Consider the following 16,356-nt stretch of genomic DNA (forward strand, 5'->3'; position numbering starts at 1 on the left):
TACTAAAAATGTCGGCGGCGGCTTTAAATCGACTGTATGCCGGCTAAGTTTTCAACTACATTTAGTTTTGAAATCTTCAACGATTTTAAATAAAAACGGAATCCGAGAAATTAAAAAGAGGGATTTTGGAAGCAAATATTTTATATATTGGGATTGTCGACCATAGTAGAAATTTTTGTATTCGCGAATACTATTTTATGTATTTCTCTCCTTATATAACACATTTTCACGAGAACTATTTTTATTTCAACTCTTAATTTTTATACCGTTCACTTTAGTGCGAAGGATATATATAAGTTTGTCATTCCGTTTGTAATATCTATAATATAATTTTTCGACCCTATAAAGTATATATATTCTGGATTCTTATAAATAGCGGAGCACAGTGGAGCAGAATGGAAATGAGTGTGGTATGTGTCTGTTATCCTATTTCCCTTTATCATGGCATAGATAATACGGTTTGATATTCGATCAGACTCGGTCTTCGTGTAGTAAGGGCTTTACAGTTAGTCTGAGTGCACATTTAAGGTCAAGGTGAGTGGTAGCAGTCCCAAGAGTCTGTATTATGGCAAATAGTGGTTGAAAGCTAGTTGCTAGTCCACATTCGCCGACACTGCGTAGATTGCCCTTCCAAACTTGCAAATTATTTGCCAAAACTTCAAGCCAAACAAGACATGATAGAAAAGACACGAAGAGATAGGTGGTCGACCTAATTAGTAGGAACATATCGGACGCCACGGTCAGGAAGGATGTTCGGGTCAGGTATTGACGGACTTAAACGTGTAGGGCCTTCTAGAGGTGTCAAGTGACTCATTTGGTGAAAACAGTGCCAGGATTAAAGGAAACTCCTTGTTTGTCCCGTATTCTGAAGACAAGGTAAGGAATGGCATAGAATGAATTTGGTTTTCATTTTCCTCATTCCACGCTCACACTGACTTCGGTGTATATGTCGTACGAGGCAACGGACTCAGAGGTGAGTCAACTGATGGCATATGCTAAGAGAAATTTAGTTTTGTAACTTATAACAATCTCATTATCTTAACGTTCAAGTAAAGGACATCTTATTTTCTTTTGAAGACACTTGAAAGACAGATAGATCTAGGTTTTTGGAACAATATTTATACTCCTTAAGTGACGCTAATTTTGTAATGAAGTATGGCGAAAAATTTCAAGTCGTCTTAAGCTGAAAAATTACTGGCAGCGGTTTTGAAATTTTGTTGGCGGCTAGGCTTAGTCCTCTTTAACCCGAATCGGCGCAGGGGTCTGATCACATACCAAAAACAATTAAAACCCAGTATTGTACAATTAGGTAGTAGTACGAAAACTGCCTTATCTACTGGTAATGCCAGAGGGAAAAATAGTTTATGATAAGGTCAAAATTATGAATTAACAAAGAAGTTATTAAATAATTTTAGAATATGTACCAGTCATTCACACATAACAGAACATAATTCCCATGTAAGACTCGCTTATAAAAACAAATTAACTCACATACATCCATTATAAATGCCGGCAGCAACATTTATAAAATCTGGAAAACTCACAGGACGGTGATCGGTATTGTTTTTACATACATATTTACTTATTTGATTACTTGTAAAAATCCTATCGTTATTAATATAATGTTGAAAACCTTTTTTACTTTTTTAAGATGATGTTTTGATTTTACACAAACTAAAAAATCTGTTTATCTGGCACCACCCACCCACAGTGGGGTAACCCCATATACAGTTTGAGAATCATTGCTTTTAATAATGTTTGTCAATCTACAACACTTTTCACAACCAAATTTAATCTGGCAATGCTGTAGCGTCCGCCATGAAAAGAAAAATAAATTTCGCTGTCGTATTGAGAAAAAATTGTACAAAAATTTACATTTTTCTGCTTATTAAATGCACATAAAGTAAAGTGAAAATGTTATAAAAAACTTTAATAAACAGTATATTATTAAAAAATTATAAATTTCATAGGATTGTGCTAAAATTAAATGACGAAAATATGAAGAGAAAATTTGTGATTGCAACGCGAACAGACTTTTTGCGAATGAAAATTTTTATTGGGAAGTGGTGGTTTTGTGTGTAATTGGAGTTTTTTGCTTCATATTGATAATTCAACAAAAATTGTTTTACTTGGAAGAAATAGATAATTCTATTATAAATTGATAAAAAAGAACTTAAGAAAAAAAGCAATTAAAAATATATAAGTTTATAATAAAGTTGAACCGACGGAATAAATTATGGTGGTCTCCAAAGACTCCAAGCGAAAGCGCAAGGAGTCGTCACCACCAGCGACACCACAGCAACAATCATCTACTGCTGTAGAGTCATCACCAGAAATGCCCAAAAGGTAAAAATGTTAATTTTATAATTTCTTTTTTTAACAACCTTAATTAATTCTTCATCAACCATTTAAATACTCAAAATACTCCAGTTAAACTATTTTTGTTGTTTTAATTCATTCGCATTTCGCACTGTGGATACTATACTAGTGTTATATCTTTGTGCATGATGTTGTTTGTGTGTCTCTATATTTCAATCGTAGTATGTTAAGGTGTTTGTCGATCGACTGACTGGCTGACTGACTCTTTGCTAAAAGCGTAGTGTAGTAGTGGAAAAAAAGAACATTTTGTATGGTGGGGAGATGTTTGTTGATACGATACGAGTAGGTTAGTTCAGTTTAGTTCATTTAATTTTGAATGGGTGACGTTGAAGCATTTCTTTTCATTTAATTTTTATTTTATTTTTGTATAATAGTGTTGCATTTATTCGGTTATTTTCGTTTTCGTTGTTTTTTTTTTTTATAAAAATAGTGGGGGTGGGTACTGTTTTTATAGAGATGACTGTGTAAATGTTTTTTGTATTTAAATTTTTCATATATCTTATTCTCTGATTGTTAATCACAAAATTTCTATTATCTTAGAAGTGTAATTTCAAAGATATTTGAATTGTAATAGATAAGAGTGTTTTCAATAATGTTTTTTCTTTTTAATATTACTCACCATATTTGAATGAAAGAACAGATAGATATTTATTTACAACTATTTTGGTTAATTGTCTTAATTTTGTAAGGATGTTTCTGATACTAACTTGTGTAGCCTCATGGACCATGCCTTATTTAAACGAATGTAGGAACTTTCTCCCCGATTCTGTATCGAATACCGGCTTCGCTAAAAATGCTTTTTTATTTCTTCATATATAAAATTTTGGGCTTGCTTTCTATATTTAACAAATTCCTCTATAAAGTGGCGTAATTCTGAAATGAAAAGAGAGCAAACATTTTTTCTCTTATAAGCTTACATTTTAAAACTCAAAAACTTGCTAGCTTAGAGATCTATAAAAAAATAATATATTTTTTGTAAAGAAAAGTAAAAAAAAAATAGATTTAATTAAGAAGAGTAATGCACTTTTAAGGTAGAACTCTAATAGGAGACGATTCTTGTCAAAACAATATAATAAAAACGGATGAAAATAGATTGCTAGAGCTCCTATAGTTTACCACATACCAGTTCAGTACCAATTCAGTTGAAGGTGTCGCTCCGAAATCTGTGTTAATTCTATGGTCAAAAATTACCTTGGAATGATATCCTGAACAATTAGCCCTACTTCGTACAAAAGTCTAAATGAATTTCTCTATGGTCATAGTTATTGTTTTTGTAGAATAAATAAATATGTATTGCAAATTTAATTTTCTTAATATTTCTAATAATGGATAATTTCTAAAAGGAACGAAAAACTTAATCTTTTGGAGGGAATTTTGAAACGAACATGAAATATGTAGCTCTACACAGTAAAAAATATGAGGCATTAGTAAAGATTTTATGTGTCATTTACAATAAAAAATGTAAACTAGTTGATTAATAAATATATTAAAATTTAAAAATATTATAAAATATTTTGTTTTTAAGATACTACATTTAAAAAAGTCATAATTTCTTTTTTTTTACCAAGTTCATCAAATTGTAACGAATTCCGTTGAATGGTTCGCTGCAATACTTCACTTTCGGGAGAAGGGGTAAATAATATTTATATATATACATACGGCTCATTTACTACAAGATTGTCATAATCCATACTGAAGTCTTTCATATAGATTTATAAAATTTATTATTTTCAGTGTGAGATCGATTTTTTGTTGTAACCTTAAAAATTAAAACTCATGTTTTCAGTGAAACTTTTCAGGAACATGAGATAAATATAAATTTGAATTTAGATGAGAAACATATTGACGTTTTCTATCTCTTGATTAGTTCAAATTTATTTAAAAAAATAGTAAAATGTCTTTAAACATGCAAAGCCACTTTTTTGGATTATGCCAGTCTTACAGTAAATGAGCGATATGTTTGTCAATTCTTTTTTAATTTCCGCAAAATACATTTTCCACCCTATAAAGTATATACATATCTAGACACAATAATAGTCTCTATCTTAAATAACATAAGTTTTCAGGAGAGCAAAAAATCAGTTTATTTCGCTAATTGGTGAAGATTTTTATACCCTACCTCACTTTAGTGGAAGTGTATATTGGGTTTGTACTGATTTTTGTCCACCTTAAAGTTACCAATCCTCTCGGAATCATTTTCTGAAATTATTAAGCCATGTCCGTCCGTCTGTTTGTCATGTAAACCTTGTTATCAAAGTACTGGTCGCAATTTTTAAGATAATTTGATGGCATATACTTGACCGAAGCACGAAGCCTTTTGAGAATGGTTGAATATTTGATAGAGTCTTCCATAGAAATTTGATTTTATATCAATATATATTATATATTATGTAATTTAATGGATTAAAATAAACCAAATTGCTAAAAAAAAGCAATAGAATACGATGTTTTTTTAATTTATCAAAGATATGTGTATGAGCGATATCTCAAAAACCATTAGGCAGTTCAAATTAGTAAGGAAACTTGTTTTGCAACAGAAAATTATTCAAACTAATTTATATAACGGATGTGGGGGTGTTTTCTAGGAGATAGCTACTATTGATTATATTCTCAATGAAAATGTTTTTCTGTATATTTGTTGAAATCAAGTTTCTGAAGATCTCAGATAGTTCCGGAAGTAAAATCTTGTTTCTAAAAAACATGCTTTCAAGATGCTTCCTATTTAAGTTTAATATATTGTTGTTGTATTTAGTTTACTTGTTTATAAAAACTAAACAATAGATCAAAACTAATGATACCAAACGAAAAATCTCGATTTCCGAAAATCCCGTTTTTTTTTTTTTATTTGAAAAAATGAAATCCCGGAAATTTCGGTGTTTTTAAATCCCGTAGTTTAAGTGTTTTTTTTACATTAAAACGTATAAAGTATGAAAATTTTAAATTTTTGATTTGATAATAGCGGGAACATAAAATGTTCAACACTTCAGCATCTTTTTAAATCGAACACGTAAGAGTCAGAGAAAATATTAATTTTATAAAATTTTATTTTATTTAATTTTTCCCGACTCTACCATTACTTAAGCATTAACACAACAAAAAAACAACAACAATTTACGCCAAACGAAACAAAACAGCAAAAACAAATACGCAAAGCAATAAAATCAACACACATCCAGACGTTTTTTGTACGTTTTTTGCAATAAGTACTGTTGTAGTTGCTTTCTTTTTTTGATGAAACTTTCAGAGGTTGTCTCAGGTTTTTGCTCATATCACCGTTATTTATGAACGGATTTTGCTGATTTCTAATAGGAAACTTCTCGAAAGCATGTCTTACAGAATTATTGAAAATTTGGATCCCGAAGATAGATTCGCCTGAATCCACACATCCAATTTTGTATAGATATGCTCGTAATCCACTCAGAATACGAACCATCATACTAACCTCGGACTTGCTCATTTTGAAGAGATTTCTCAGGTTAACTACCTAGAGCTCCCTTCCCTTTAAAGCAATTACATTCACTCTTTCGTCGCCGACTGCTCCTGAGTGGCCTGGTAGCCATATGATTCAAACCTTACCTCTGGGAGAATATTCAGTTAAAGCTTTCTTACAATCCAATACGGGCTTAGATTCAATTCTATCACCTGATTGCCTTCTGGCTGTCGGTAAATATATTAAGCCCTGTGGGCGCCATATTTATTATAATTCAATTTACACATTCCGTTTTTGCTCGGACTTCTGCCTTTAAGCTTGTGTTATGATTAGGTGGTATATTTCTGTTTCTTCAATATAGAACCCCAGGCCCACTTTGCCCTCTAATTTAGAGCCATCTGTGTGGCAACTGATTCCTACTGGTATTTGCTCTAATGTTCCGCTTGACATTCTATCTGGGATCAGCGTTTCAAAGTTTCCAACATATTCTGTGTCTGGTATGCGATTAGTATACATTGAAGACGTGTCCTTTAACCGCTTTTGGCAGTTCGCCTAAAATAAAGAGACGTTCGGCTATAAGCGCCGCCTCATATCTTAAATATGCTTCAATGGGTGGAATATCTAACAACGTTACCAGAGCCTTGGTTGAAGTACTACAAATGGCACCACTTATACCCAAGCAGCATGTACGCTGAACTCCCTGTAGTAGTTTGATAATACACTTTTTGACCAAAGCAGTCCACCAGATTATTGAAGCATAAGCTAGAATTGGTCTAATTACACTTTTATAAAGCCAAATTGTCATAGTAGGACGAAGACCCCATTTCATGCCTATAGCTCTCCTACATATCGCCCAGCACCGATGTGCCTTGTTGAACCTATCCTCTACGTTTAAAGTGGTTTTCACCGATCGTCGCTTTACGTAAGCATGCTGCTTATAAGATCATTGTCTGGTATACTGCTTTTAACCATACAATCGACTTGACTATCCGTTTCAAGGTTTTAAGTAGGAAGGAAGTAAGACTTATCGGTCGATTGGACTTAGGTGTTGCATAGCTATGTTTGGGTATAAATATTACCGTTTAACTGCGGTATATGTTAATTTCAAGCATGCAGTAAATATCTGTGACACATGTACGGAAACCAATCTTGTACAAAACCCTATATGCAATACAAATATACTGCAAAAAAATCCCATTTTAATTCTATTCTCAGTTATTTACATATCGCTCATTTACTACAAGACTGACATAATCGTGAGGACTACAAAACCTGCGTCATACTAAAGTCTTTCATGTAGATTTATCAAATTTCAAATGTGTATATTTTTTTCGGTGTAAGATTGAATTTTTTTGTAAACGTAAATTTCAATTTATATTAGAAACATATTAACCTCTACTATCTGAATCTGCAATTTTACAAATTCTTTGACTTGTTTAAAAGTCATATAAAATAAATGCCTAATAAATTCGATATTTTGAATTTCTAATTTTAAATTGAAGTTCTTATTGTACAAATCACATTAATTTTCTCTTTTACATATTATTTATTAGTATACTTCTTTGGACTTGTGTTCTTATTATTAGCTATATTTATAATAGCTTCAATATTAACATCTCATTTCATTATTTTCTACTTTAATTTTCACAGAACTAAAGTTCAAGCTCAACGCAAGTTTGCACAAGGACAGAGTGCACCGCAATCATCATATAGTTCCATTATCGCAGCTTCATCCTCATCTAATACTGGGCCAAGTACTTCATCAGAAAGTCGTGAGCCACCAACGGAGATTTTGCCCAATAAACGGCCAAAGACAGAAGATTTTTTAACATTTCTATGCTTTCGTGGTTCCTCGGCTTTGCCACCACACTTGGATTTTCTAAATCAGGGTAAAAGTAAAGAACCTGAAAGACCGACAAAAAAGCCGGCTATTAAACCAGTGATTAAAAAGAAAGGAAAGAAAGGCCGACCACCGAAGAATGCTAAACAAAAAGAAGATAATTTAACGGCTAAAGAAGAAGATAGTGGGCCAAATAAAAAAGATGAAGTCGTGCCAGAAGAAACCCAAACAAAGACAATTGAAAATGAAGAACAAAATAAAAATCCCGAAAAAGCACAAGTTGAGGTGGCAGAAGGGGATGACGCTGATGAGGAGGAAGACAACGATGTACCCACTTTCGCTGTGCGTAAAAGAGCAGAAGTTGTAGCTGACGGCAATCGTCGCAGTAACCGCAGTAACGCTGAAGAAAAGTGCAATAATTCTACAGAGACTTCAAAAAGGCGATCAAATCGTGCAAGTACAAAAGGATCAAAAGTTATGCTTGATCATCTATCAGAAGATGAAGATGACGAATACTTCTCAGCGGTCGATGAAAACAGCAAAGCTCTTAATTCGGATGTAGATGGTAAAGAACGAAAAATTACAAAAACTCCTGTAAATTCAGGAAGAAAATCTGAAACACCTTCAAAAGAAAGTGAAACTACAGGAAAATCACGAAAAGGAAGGCCTACTTCAATCAATAAGAAAAAAGAAACAGAGAGCAGCAAAGAGACAGAAAAAGAAGAATCAGTTAAATCAGATGTTAAAGAGAAGGTCCCGGTTAAACGTCCTAGACAAAAGGAATCACCAATTTTTATACCTTCGCCAGAACCATCTGGGCGTATGACTAGACAAAGAGCATTTTTTGAGCCTGTTAAGGTGCCTCATAGAGATAATGAAGACACACAGGATGAAATAAAAAAAGATGATATAGAAGAATCAGTTGATAAATTAAATAAAGTCAAGTCCACAGACAGTTCTACTGATAAAGTCAATGAATCATCAAAAGCAAAAGCCACAGATAAAGATGAGAAAACTATACCAAAACAACCGGTTGTCGGTGATGATAAAAACAAACCAACGCAATTAGATGTGTTTGATTTTTCGTCTGATGATGAACAACCTTTGGCTAAAACGATTAAATTAAAAAAGACTGGATCGAATAAATCAAGTCCTAAGAAAATTAACCCTCGTGGAAAGAAGCATCCACCAAAAAAAGAAATAATTGAAGAAACCAATAAAGTAAATGAAAAAGAAGAAATTAAAACGGAACTGGGTGAAAGTGATAAAAAGGAAGCTGCGACTATAGAAACCATTGTGCCACCAATTGAAGACGAATCCCCAAAACCAAAGGGAAAGCGTTCTATTGGCCAAGCAGCAAAGAATTTGAAGAAAAAAGAAAATGATGAAGTCTTAAACGATTTAGATAAGGAATCTACCCCACATTCCCCTAAAAAATCAACCAACGCAAGACAGTCTCGTAAGAAAACAAAAACTGAAATTAATGAACATATTGGTGAAAACGAGACAGAAGATAATCAAGGCAGTCCCACTAGGAATCAGAGACCATCGCGTAAAACAAAAGAAGCAGCTACTATTTATATGGGTATAATAGGACATCGGTTGCAAATGGCGGAGGACGATGATGACGATATTTCTTTAAGTAGTTTCGATCGACCAAATGTCCGCGAAATGGAAAAAATGGAAAATGAACTTAAGCGAAATACTACGACAGTAGGGAAAGGATCTCCACCGCTAAAACAGTCGAAATCAGCTGATATACCGCAGCCCACAGCTGCTCCAGTTTCAACTGTAGTTGCTGCAGAAACAAAGCCATCAACAACAGGTCGTCGGGGTCGACCGCCTAAAAATCCGAAAATACAGCCACCTGTGCAGCCACCAAAACGAGAAATCGAAGGGATGCTCGTAAAGAAAGGCGCTATTGCAAAATTGACACAATCTACCGAAAACTTAGCTGAGGTCAAAGACAGCAAAACAGAACCCTCAAAAGCAGGTACAGAGGATGACGAAGACTTTCTCTTAAATGAAGAACTTAACGAAACTAAACGTAAACTAGAAAAAAGCTTCAGTGATTCAGATGATGAACCTTTGGCAATAAAAGCGCACGTGAAAAGTGGAGAAAAAGATGGGGAGGATTCTCCAAAGTCTGCGGGCGTTGGTCAGTGCCTATCACCAACAACTTTACCAACAGTAAATCCTCCTGCTTCAAGTGGCGGGGGGTTAATCAGTCTCTCTATGCTACCATTAACTACCAAATCTATTACCACCACAACTACCACACATGCTCAACTAACTCCACCATTAACACAAACAGCACCTGTAACAACATGTGTGGCGCCGACTACGGCATTAGCAACATCTTCTACAATTAGCGGTATAATGGGAACGACAATTACTTCACCAATAACATGTAATATTCAGCCTCCAGCTCCAGTTACGCCTACATCACAATCACCATTTAAAAGTATTGAAAAGAAGTCGCCCATACCAACATCGAAGATTTTAAATGTGCCAGCAACATATGGCATCCCTCCAGCGTCGCCCACAGGTAATATTGCAGCTGGTATCAATACAAATTTTGGAAAATCGCCCATGTATGTTCCACAATCTCCAGTCCACTATCATTCATCACACATACGGCCAACTTCAAGTTTACCACAATTTCCCGTGCAATCTGTGAAGAATCCCTCGCTTGTGGCACCTCCCTCAAACACTGTCACTTCTCATCTGACAACTCCTCCATCACAAATGACTGCTCAGTCGCCAATAAAATATCAAACTCCTCCAACTACATATCCACCACCAATCGAGGCATATCCCTCGCCAAAAATTAATCCCAACTTTTTAACGCCTAAATTTGATCGCAATACTCTATCTCGTCCTGGAAATAATACTGGAAATAATAATGCTTTTCCCTCACCTTCACCAGTGAAATTTGATATGTCTGGTTCAAGCAGTGGTTTATTAAAGAACTCGTCCCTTTCGGCTCCGAATGTAGCAATGAGTCCTAAAACGCTGATATCCAGCAACATGAACTTTATGGGAAATAATCCAGCAGCATCAACATCAGTTGCCGGCCAGGTGAGCAACGATCCCTTGAAGGACGAAATCGGTAGCATACTTGCGGCTAATTTAATGCCAAGCAAAGAGGAATCTGGAAAAATATTTGGTATTGCGAGTGTGAGTTTGGCCCAAAGTTCTGGCCCCGATAATACAAAGTGTACATTGGGAAAATGCGGTTCAATTCATAAACCTGTCCTAGGTCCTGTAGTTCCAACCGAAAGTTATATTGGTGATCAACTTTCTGGAAAAGAGAGGCGCAAAGCTAAAGTGAATATGACCCACGAACAAATACACAAATGGCTAATTGAGTGTTCTTCGAATCCTGATGAAATTCAAGACGATCTTGATGATGATTTTGATTCAGATTTAAGACCAAACAACTTCAGCTCTACACCGCCACCAACTCGTGATGACAAGGAAAGCACTTCATTTAGTTCTTCGTCAAAAGCCACTCGTGATTTGGGTAAAAGTGAAAGTGCTTGGTCTGCTAAAGGACCTTCTCTCAAAGCCACCCCCGTTGTTGCGTCTACCAGTGCAATTAATAGTAGAAAGGAAGACATTAAACCTATTGAACCTACGAGTCCCCGATTAGATGAGGAGATGGAGAAGACTTCCCCGGTAATGAATTTGATATTCGACAAAACGCCGGCCAACAAACAGTCGCCCGATCCAGGAAGTGTAGATGTGGACGAAAAACTTACACAATCAGATAAATCCGAGAAAAAGAATGAGAAAAAGGCTAAAGAAGATAAACCTACCACCAAAACTTCAACAAACGAGACCAAACAGAGCAAATCTGCTGAGAAGGAGACGGCTTCAACTACAACAAATAAATCCTTGACAGTTGCTAAACAAAATTCTAACCAAAAATCTTTGAATCAAAAGAAAGCTCCACCATCTCCGGTCACAACTCCGACAACGACAGCCACTTCTAATAAACAAAATCGTAAAAAGGCTGCGCCTGAGGTGGTCATGGAGGAAAAGCCAACAAATGTGAATCAAAACGATTCCGTAAATCCTCCAGAAGTTGGGAATACAAATTCAACATCAAACTCAATTAATCGTACTCCTAAGCGTACGCCGGTTTATCAGCAGAAACAAACTCCAAAACAGCAGCAGCAACTTCAGCAGCAGGAAAACACGGACCTTAAAATATCAACAACTACAAGTCATAAACGCGCGGCAACAACTTATGGCACCGCATTTTCTGTCGAGAATGAAAAATCAATTTATTCATTCGATAAAGACGATGCAGAAGACCAGGAGAAATCAAACAAACCTTCGACGTACAGACGACAGAGCAGAAAGGACTCGCATGTCGATAATGGTATTAATACAACGCCAACTGCAGTGCAGCGTACTCCACCCACGAAACCAAAGCGAAATGCTGCAGCTGTTGCTGAAATTGCCAATAAAGAATTGGCGGGAGGTAATTCTCAAACAAGTTCAGTTTCATTGACTCTAAGTCCATCGGAAAAAACAAAATTGGTTAAAGTAAGCCTTGACGGTGATAAAACTACAACAAAGACTACAAAGGGAGGAAAGGGTGGCAAGAAAAACATTCAGAGTGAACCAAAGCCACCGGCTAATGACGCTGAATCAGATTCAGGGGATGGCCATACATTCTACATACCATTACAAGGCGTTGGTACTGGTGGTGATGGTGACGGTGGAATTCAGGGAGTGGCTGTTAAATTGGGTCGTGAAGGTCCCGATGGTCCCAATCAAAAAGTTATTATGCATGCTACGCTTGTGACTAAGGCTCAAATGGGATCGAACACTAAACCACTGCCAGATACTATGAACGTCTCAGATATCGTAAAAAACTTAATGACGAGCGACAAGAAAGTATCGGGTGCATCTACTTCAGCCGCAGCAGCAGCGGCGACAAACTCATGTTCGAATAGTTTAAAAAATGTACCAATTGGAACTGTGCAACCACGATTCAAAGGAGATTCAGCTGCTCAAGGTCCATCTACATCTGCTGGCGGAGGTGGTGGCAGTGGTGCTTTACAACGTGTCAATTCGAATTCATCTCTGTTTTCCGGCTCGGTTAAATCGCGCAATGCTGCAGCAGCTGCTGCTGCAGGTGCTTCTGGCAGCGGTACGGGTGCCCATAGTTCGAATAAAAAGTTTAAAGACGACACTCCCATTAAAATGGCTAATAACACAGCCTTCCCTCGTCACGATGACCCCACACAAATGGTGGAAGCTCCTATTTTCCGGCCCTCTGAGAAGGAGTTTGCAGATCCTATTGAGTTTATAGAACGTATTACGCCCATTGCAGCTAGATTTGGCATCTGTAAGATTATACCACCAGCTTCCTTTAAACCTGAATGTCGCATATCCGACGAAATGCGCTTCACGGCCTATAATCAATATGTGCATAAATTATTACACCGATGGGGTCCTAGTGCAAAAGAGTTAAGTGCAATTAAAAAGTACTTAGCCACTCAAAGTATAGTGATGAATCATCCACCCTGGATAGGTGGTATGGAAGTAGATTTACCACGCCTTTATCACACCGTCCAAGAGCTGGGTGGTCTGAAGGAGGTTATTGAGAAGAAGAAATGGGCCCGAGTTGCTGAGGAAATGTGCATTCCTAAACTGGCGCAGGATCGCGTGACCAAATTAGATGACATTTATTGCAAATACTTGCTTCCATATGATACACTCTCGCCAGCCGAACGGCAAAAACTTTTTGATGAAGTTGAAGCTGATTGGGCGAAACGAGAAGCACGCGCCAGACGCAACGCGGATCGCTTTGTTAACACTGAAAGCGTTTCCAATGAAGAAGACGATGTGTCATCGGAGAATGACGAAGAAGAGTCTGAAGAAGAAGTTGATGGTGTATCAATGGAGTGTATTGTTAAGGGGCGTAGTATGCCATTGAGTCAATTTTATCGTATTGCACGGAATACAATGGCTCTCTGGTTTAAGAATACTGAGCCCACCGTTAATGAAGTTGAAGCAGAGTTTTGGCGCCATGTGGCCGTTCGTGATAGTCATGTATGTGTACATTCCGGTTCAATAGATTCCTCTGGTTGGGGTTTCGGCTTTCCCAGTCCCGGACCGAAGGGCAAAGGATCAAATTATGCCAGACACCCCTGGAATCTAAAAGTGCTTACAAACAACACTGGCTCAGTGTTGCGTTCTTTGGGACCTGTCATGGGTGTAACCGTACCAACGCTGCATGTCGGAATGCTTTTCTCGGCCTGTTGTTGGTATCGCGACCCTCACGGTTTGTCGTGGATTGAATATTTGCATACCGGTGCCTCGAAGCTTTGGTACGGCATACCAGACGATCAAAGTGCTAACTTTAGGGCTGCTCTGACCTCACTCATTCCTACTCACTGTCAAAATAAAACCATTTGGTTACCCTGTGATACTGTTATGGTACCTCCACATATGCTTACCGACCGTGGTGTGTCGCTCTGTCGTATTGAACAGAAACCTGGAGAGTTCATCGTAGTATTTCCCCGAGCCTATACATCAAGTTTAGCAACTGGTTATGTGGTATCGGAGAGTGTCTATTTCGCAACATCGTCCTGGCTAGATTTAGCTAAAGATGACTTTAGAGTAAGTCAATAATAAAGTGTTATCATTTTCCACCATTATTGTTATTTAAACAATATTATTTGTTTACTTCATTTAGGATATCCATGACAGCTGCGAACCTGCTATGTTCTCATTGGAACAATTATTGTTTGCCTTAGGTTATGACCAACGTGTTACTCCTGATACCTTACAACAGATGCTACCAATGCTAAAGGAGGTATTTGAAAAAGAAACTGCTGCCAGAGAGCAACTTAAGGTGAGTTTTCTATTATTACCACATACAAAAATTGTAGTATTTTGTAGCATAATTAAAAGAGTTGTTGCTAATTTAGCAACATAATATGTACTCAATATTTTGATACAGTTTTCTAAAGTTAAACATTACAATATTTATTTGTAGGCTGCTGGTGTAACTTCAACGGAAAAAGTTTCGAATGAAAAAAGTGGTAAAGGTAAAAAACAACAACAGCCTCCACATAAATCCATTGAAAGCGAATGTGATCTTTGCCGTGCAAATCTTTACATTTCAATGGTGCGCACTGATGAAGGTAACGTTTACTGCCTTCAACATGCTTTGAAAAATCTCAATAATGGCAACATACAAGCCAAACAATGTAAGCTTATTTATGCCTATAATATCGACGATATTGAGAACCTCATTAAGAATCTGAAAGATAAAATACAACAAAAACGTGCAGTAACTGGTAAGAAACAAAAATAGTTGTATAATTCTAAACTTTCCACAAAAAAGAGAAAGAAAAAGAAAATTTTATAAAATGCATTTTATTTCCTCTTTGTAAATAAAATGCAAATGAGTTTAACTTTACAAAAAAAAAAAGTTAACTGGAAACAATCTTCACAATTCTATAAATACAGTAGTTGATCTAAGCGAAATTATTTATACATACATACATATGTATAATGAATTTAAATTTTAACTGAATAAAATTAAGAGTTCTATTTTTTACTATAAACTTATACATTTTAGTCCGAACGTGAAACTCTTACATACTTTTTATTCTTTAGAGCATGAACTTTTTTAATAAAAAAGTTCTGAATAAAATCGATTTTTAAATCTACCAAAGCGGTTATCAGCCAGCTTCATTACATATGTGAAAATAATTCATAATTACTTCGAAATAAAATACATTCTGATTTTTAATTTACATTTTGAAAAGAGAACTATTTTTTAATTTGATAACGATCTCAAGAAGTGGTGAAATTTATTTAATAAATTTTTGTCTGATTTATTATATTTTTGTTTTGTTTTTAAGCATTGTGGACTTGTACATCTGCTTTGGAATTTCGCTTAGATTAACTGTAAAAATCTAACACAACATACCCTTGTTCTTGTAAATAATGTATTTCAATGTATGAATACAAATTAAAAAAAAAATAACATTATAATAAATATTCCAGAAATGAAAAAATTGCAATTTTAATATACATACATAATGGCAAATTTTGAAATTCCTTCTTTTTTTATATCACAGTGAAAAATAAATTTTATTTCTTTTGCAAAATAATAAACACTTAATAATATGTATTAGCTATAACAAAAAATAAACAATATATGGTAGATAAGCTTCTCATTTTTTTTAAATAACCTATTAACTGTTCGACATCAAAGATAATTCAATTTATATTTCATGTTTGAAAGTTTTGCATTGAATTAAAATACAAAATAAATAATAATAAAAAAGAAAATGAATTGAAACCCAAGCCTATATTGATTTGTTAGAATTATAAACTAGCATTAGATTTGTATTAATCCTTAAATAAAAAATGTAAAACAAATAATAATTAAAAAAAAAGAAAAAACTAGTTGTATAAGTATGTATGGCAGACCATAGTTTTATAATGACCTCAATTTATTTTATTTGTTTAATGAAATGATCTAATATATTATATATTTTAATGTGGATTCCTTATACAAGTATATAAATAATTTTCATTTTCATTTATTTTTCCAATAATCTATACACAAAATAAAAAAGTAGTTTTTAAAACTACTAAAAGTATTTTATGTTTTTTTTTTAACAAATAATTCTGGTTTACCAATAACTTTGTCATTATTTAAATGGAT

General features: G+C 35.1%; 1 protein-coding gene across 1 annotated transcript; it reads left to right on the plus strand.

Annotated features, from left to right (window-relative positions):
- The first annotated feature begins 1,790 nt into the window (after window positions 1-1,790).
- Window positions 1,791-15,659, plus strand: LOC119602610. The gene is made up of 5 exons (XM_037954208.1): window positions 1,791-2,346; window positions 7,460-14,291; window positions 14,368-14,526; window positions 14,671-14,974; window positions 15,545-15,659. Exons 1-5 carry the CDS (start codon window positions 2,237-2,239, stop codon window positions 15,586-15,588), a joined length of 7,449 nt encoding a protein of 2,482 aa, XP_037810136.1. The 5' UTR covers window positions 1,791-2,236; the 3' UTR covers window positions 15,589-15,659.
- Window positions 15,660-16,356: the final 697 nt, after the last annotated feature.

Source organism: Lucilia sericata, unplaced genomic scaffold, assembly GCF_015586225.1.
Source record: "Lucilia sericata isolate MDLA Ls3-8-SP2 unplaced genomic scaffold, ASM1558622v1 Contig000244F_arrow, whole genome shotgun sequence".
In the NCBI taxonomy this organism is placed as follows: domain Eukaryota; kingdom Metazoa; phylum Arthropoda; class Insecta; order Diptera; family Calliphoridae; genus Lucilia; species Lucilia sericata.

What these genes read in the sequence shown, in the direction of transcription:
- LOC119602610 (XM_037954208.1), top strand. Translation starts at nt 2,237, where the DNA reads ATGGTGGTCTCCAAAGACTCCAAGCGAAAGCGCAAGGAGTCGTCACCA. An exon ending in TCACCAGAAATGCCCAAAAG is followed by an intron (nt 2,347 to 7,459) that starts GTAAAAATGTTA and finishes TAATTTTCACAG; the next exon opens with AACTAAAGTTCAAGCTCAAC. An exon ending in ACAAAAACGTGCAGTAACTG is followed by an intron (nt 14,975 to 15,544) that starts GTAAGAAACAAA and finishes TTTGTTTTTAAG; the next exon opens with CATTGTGGACTTGTACATCT.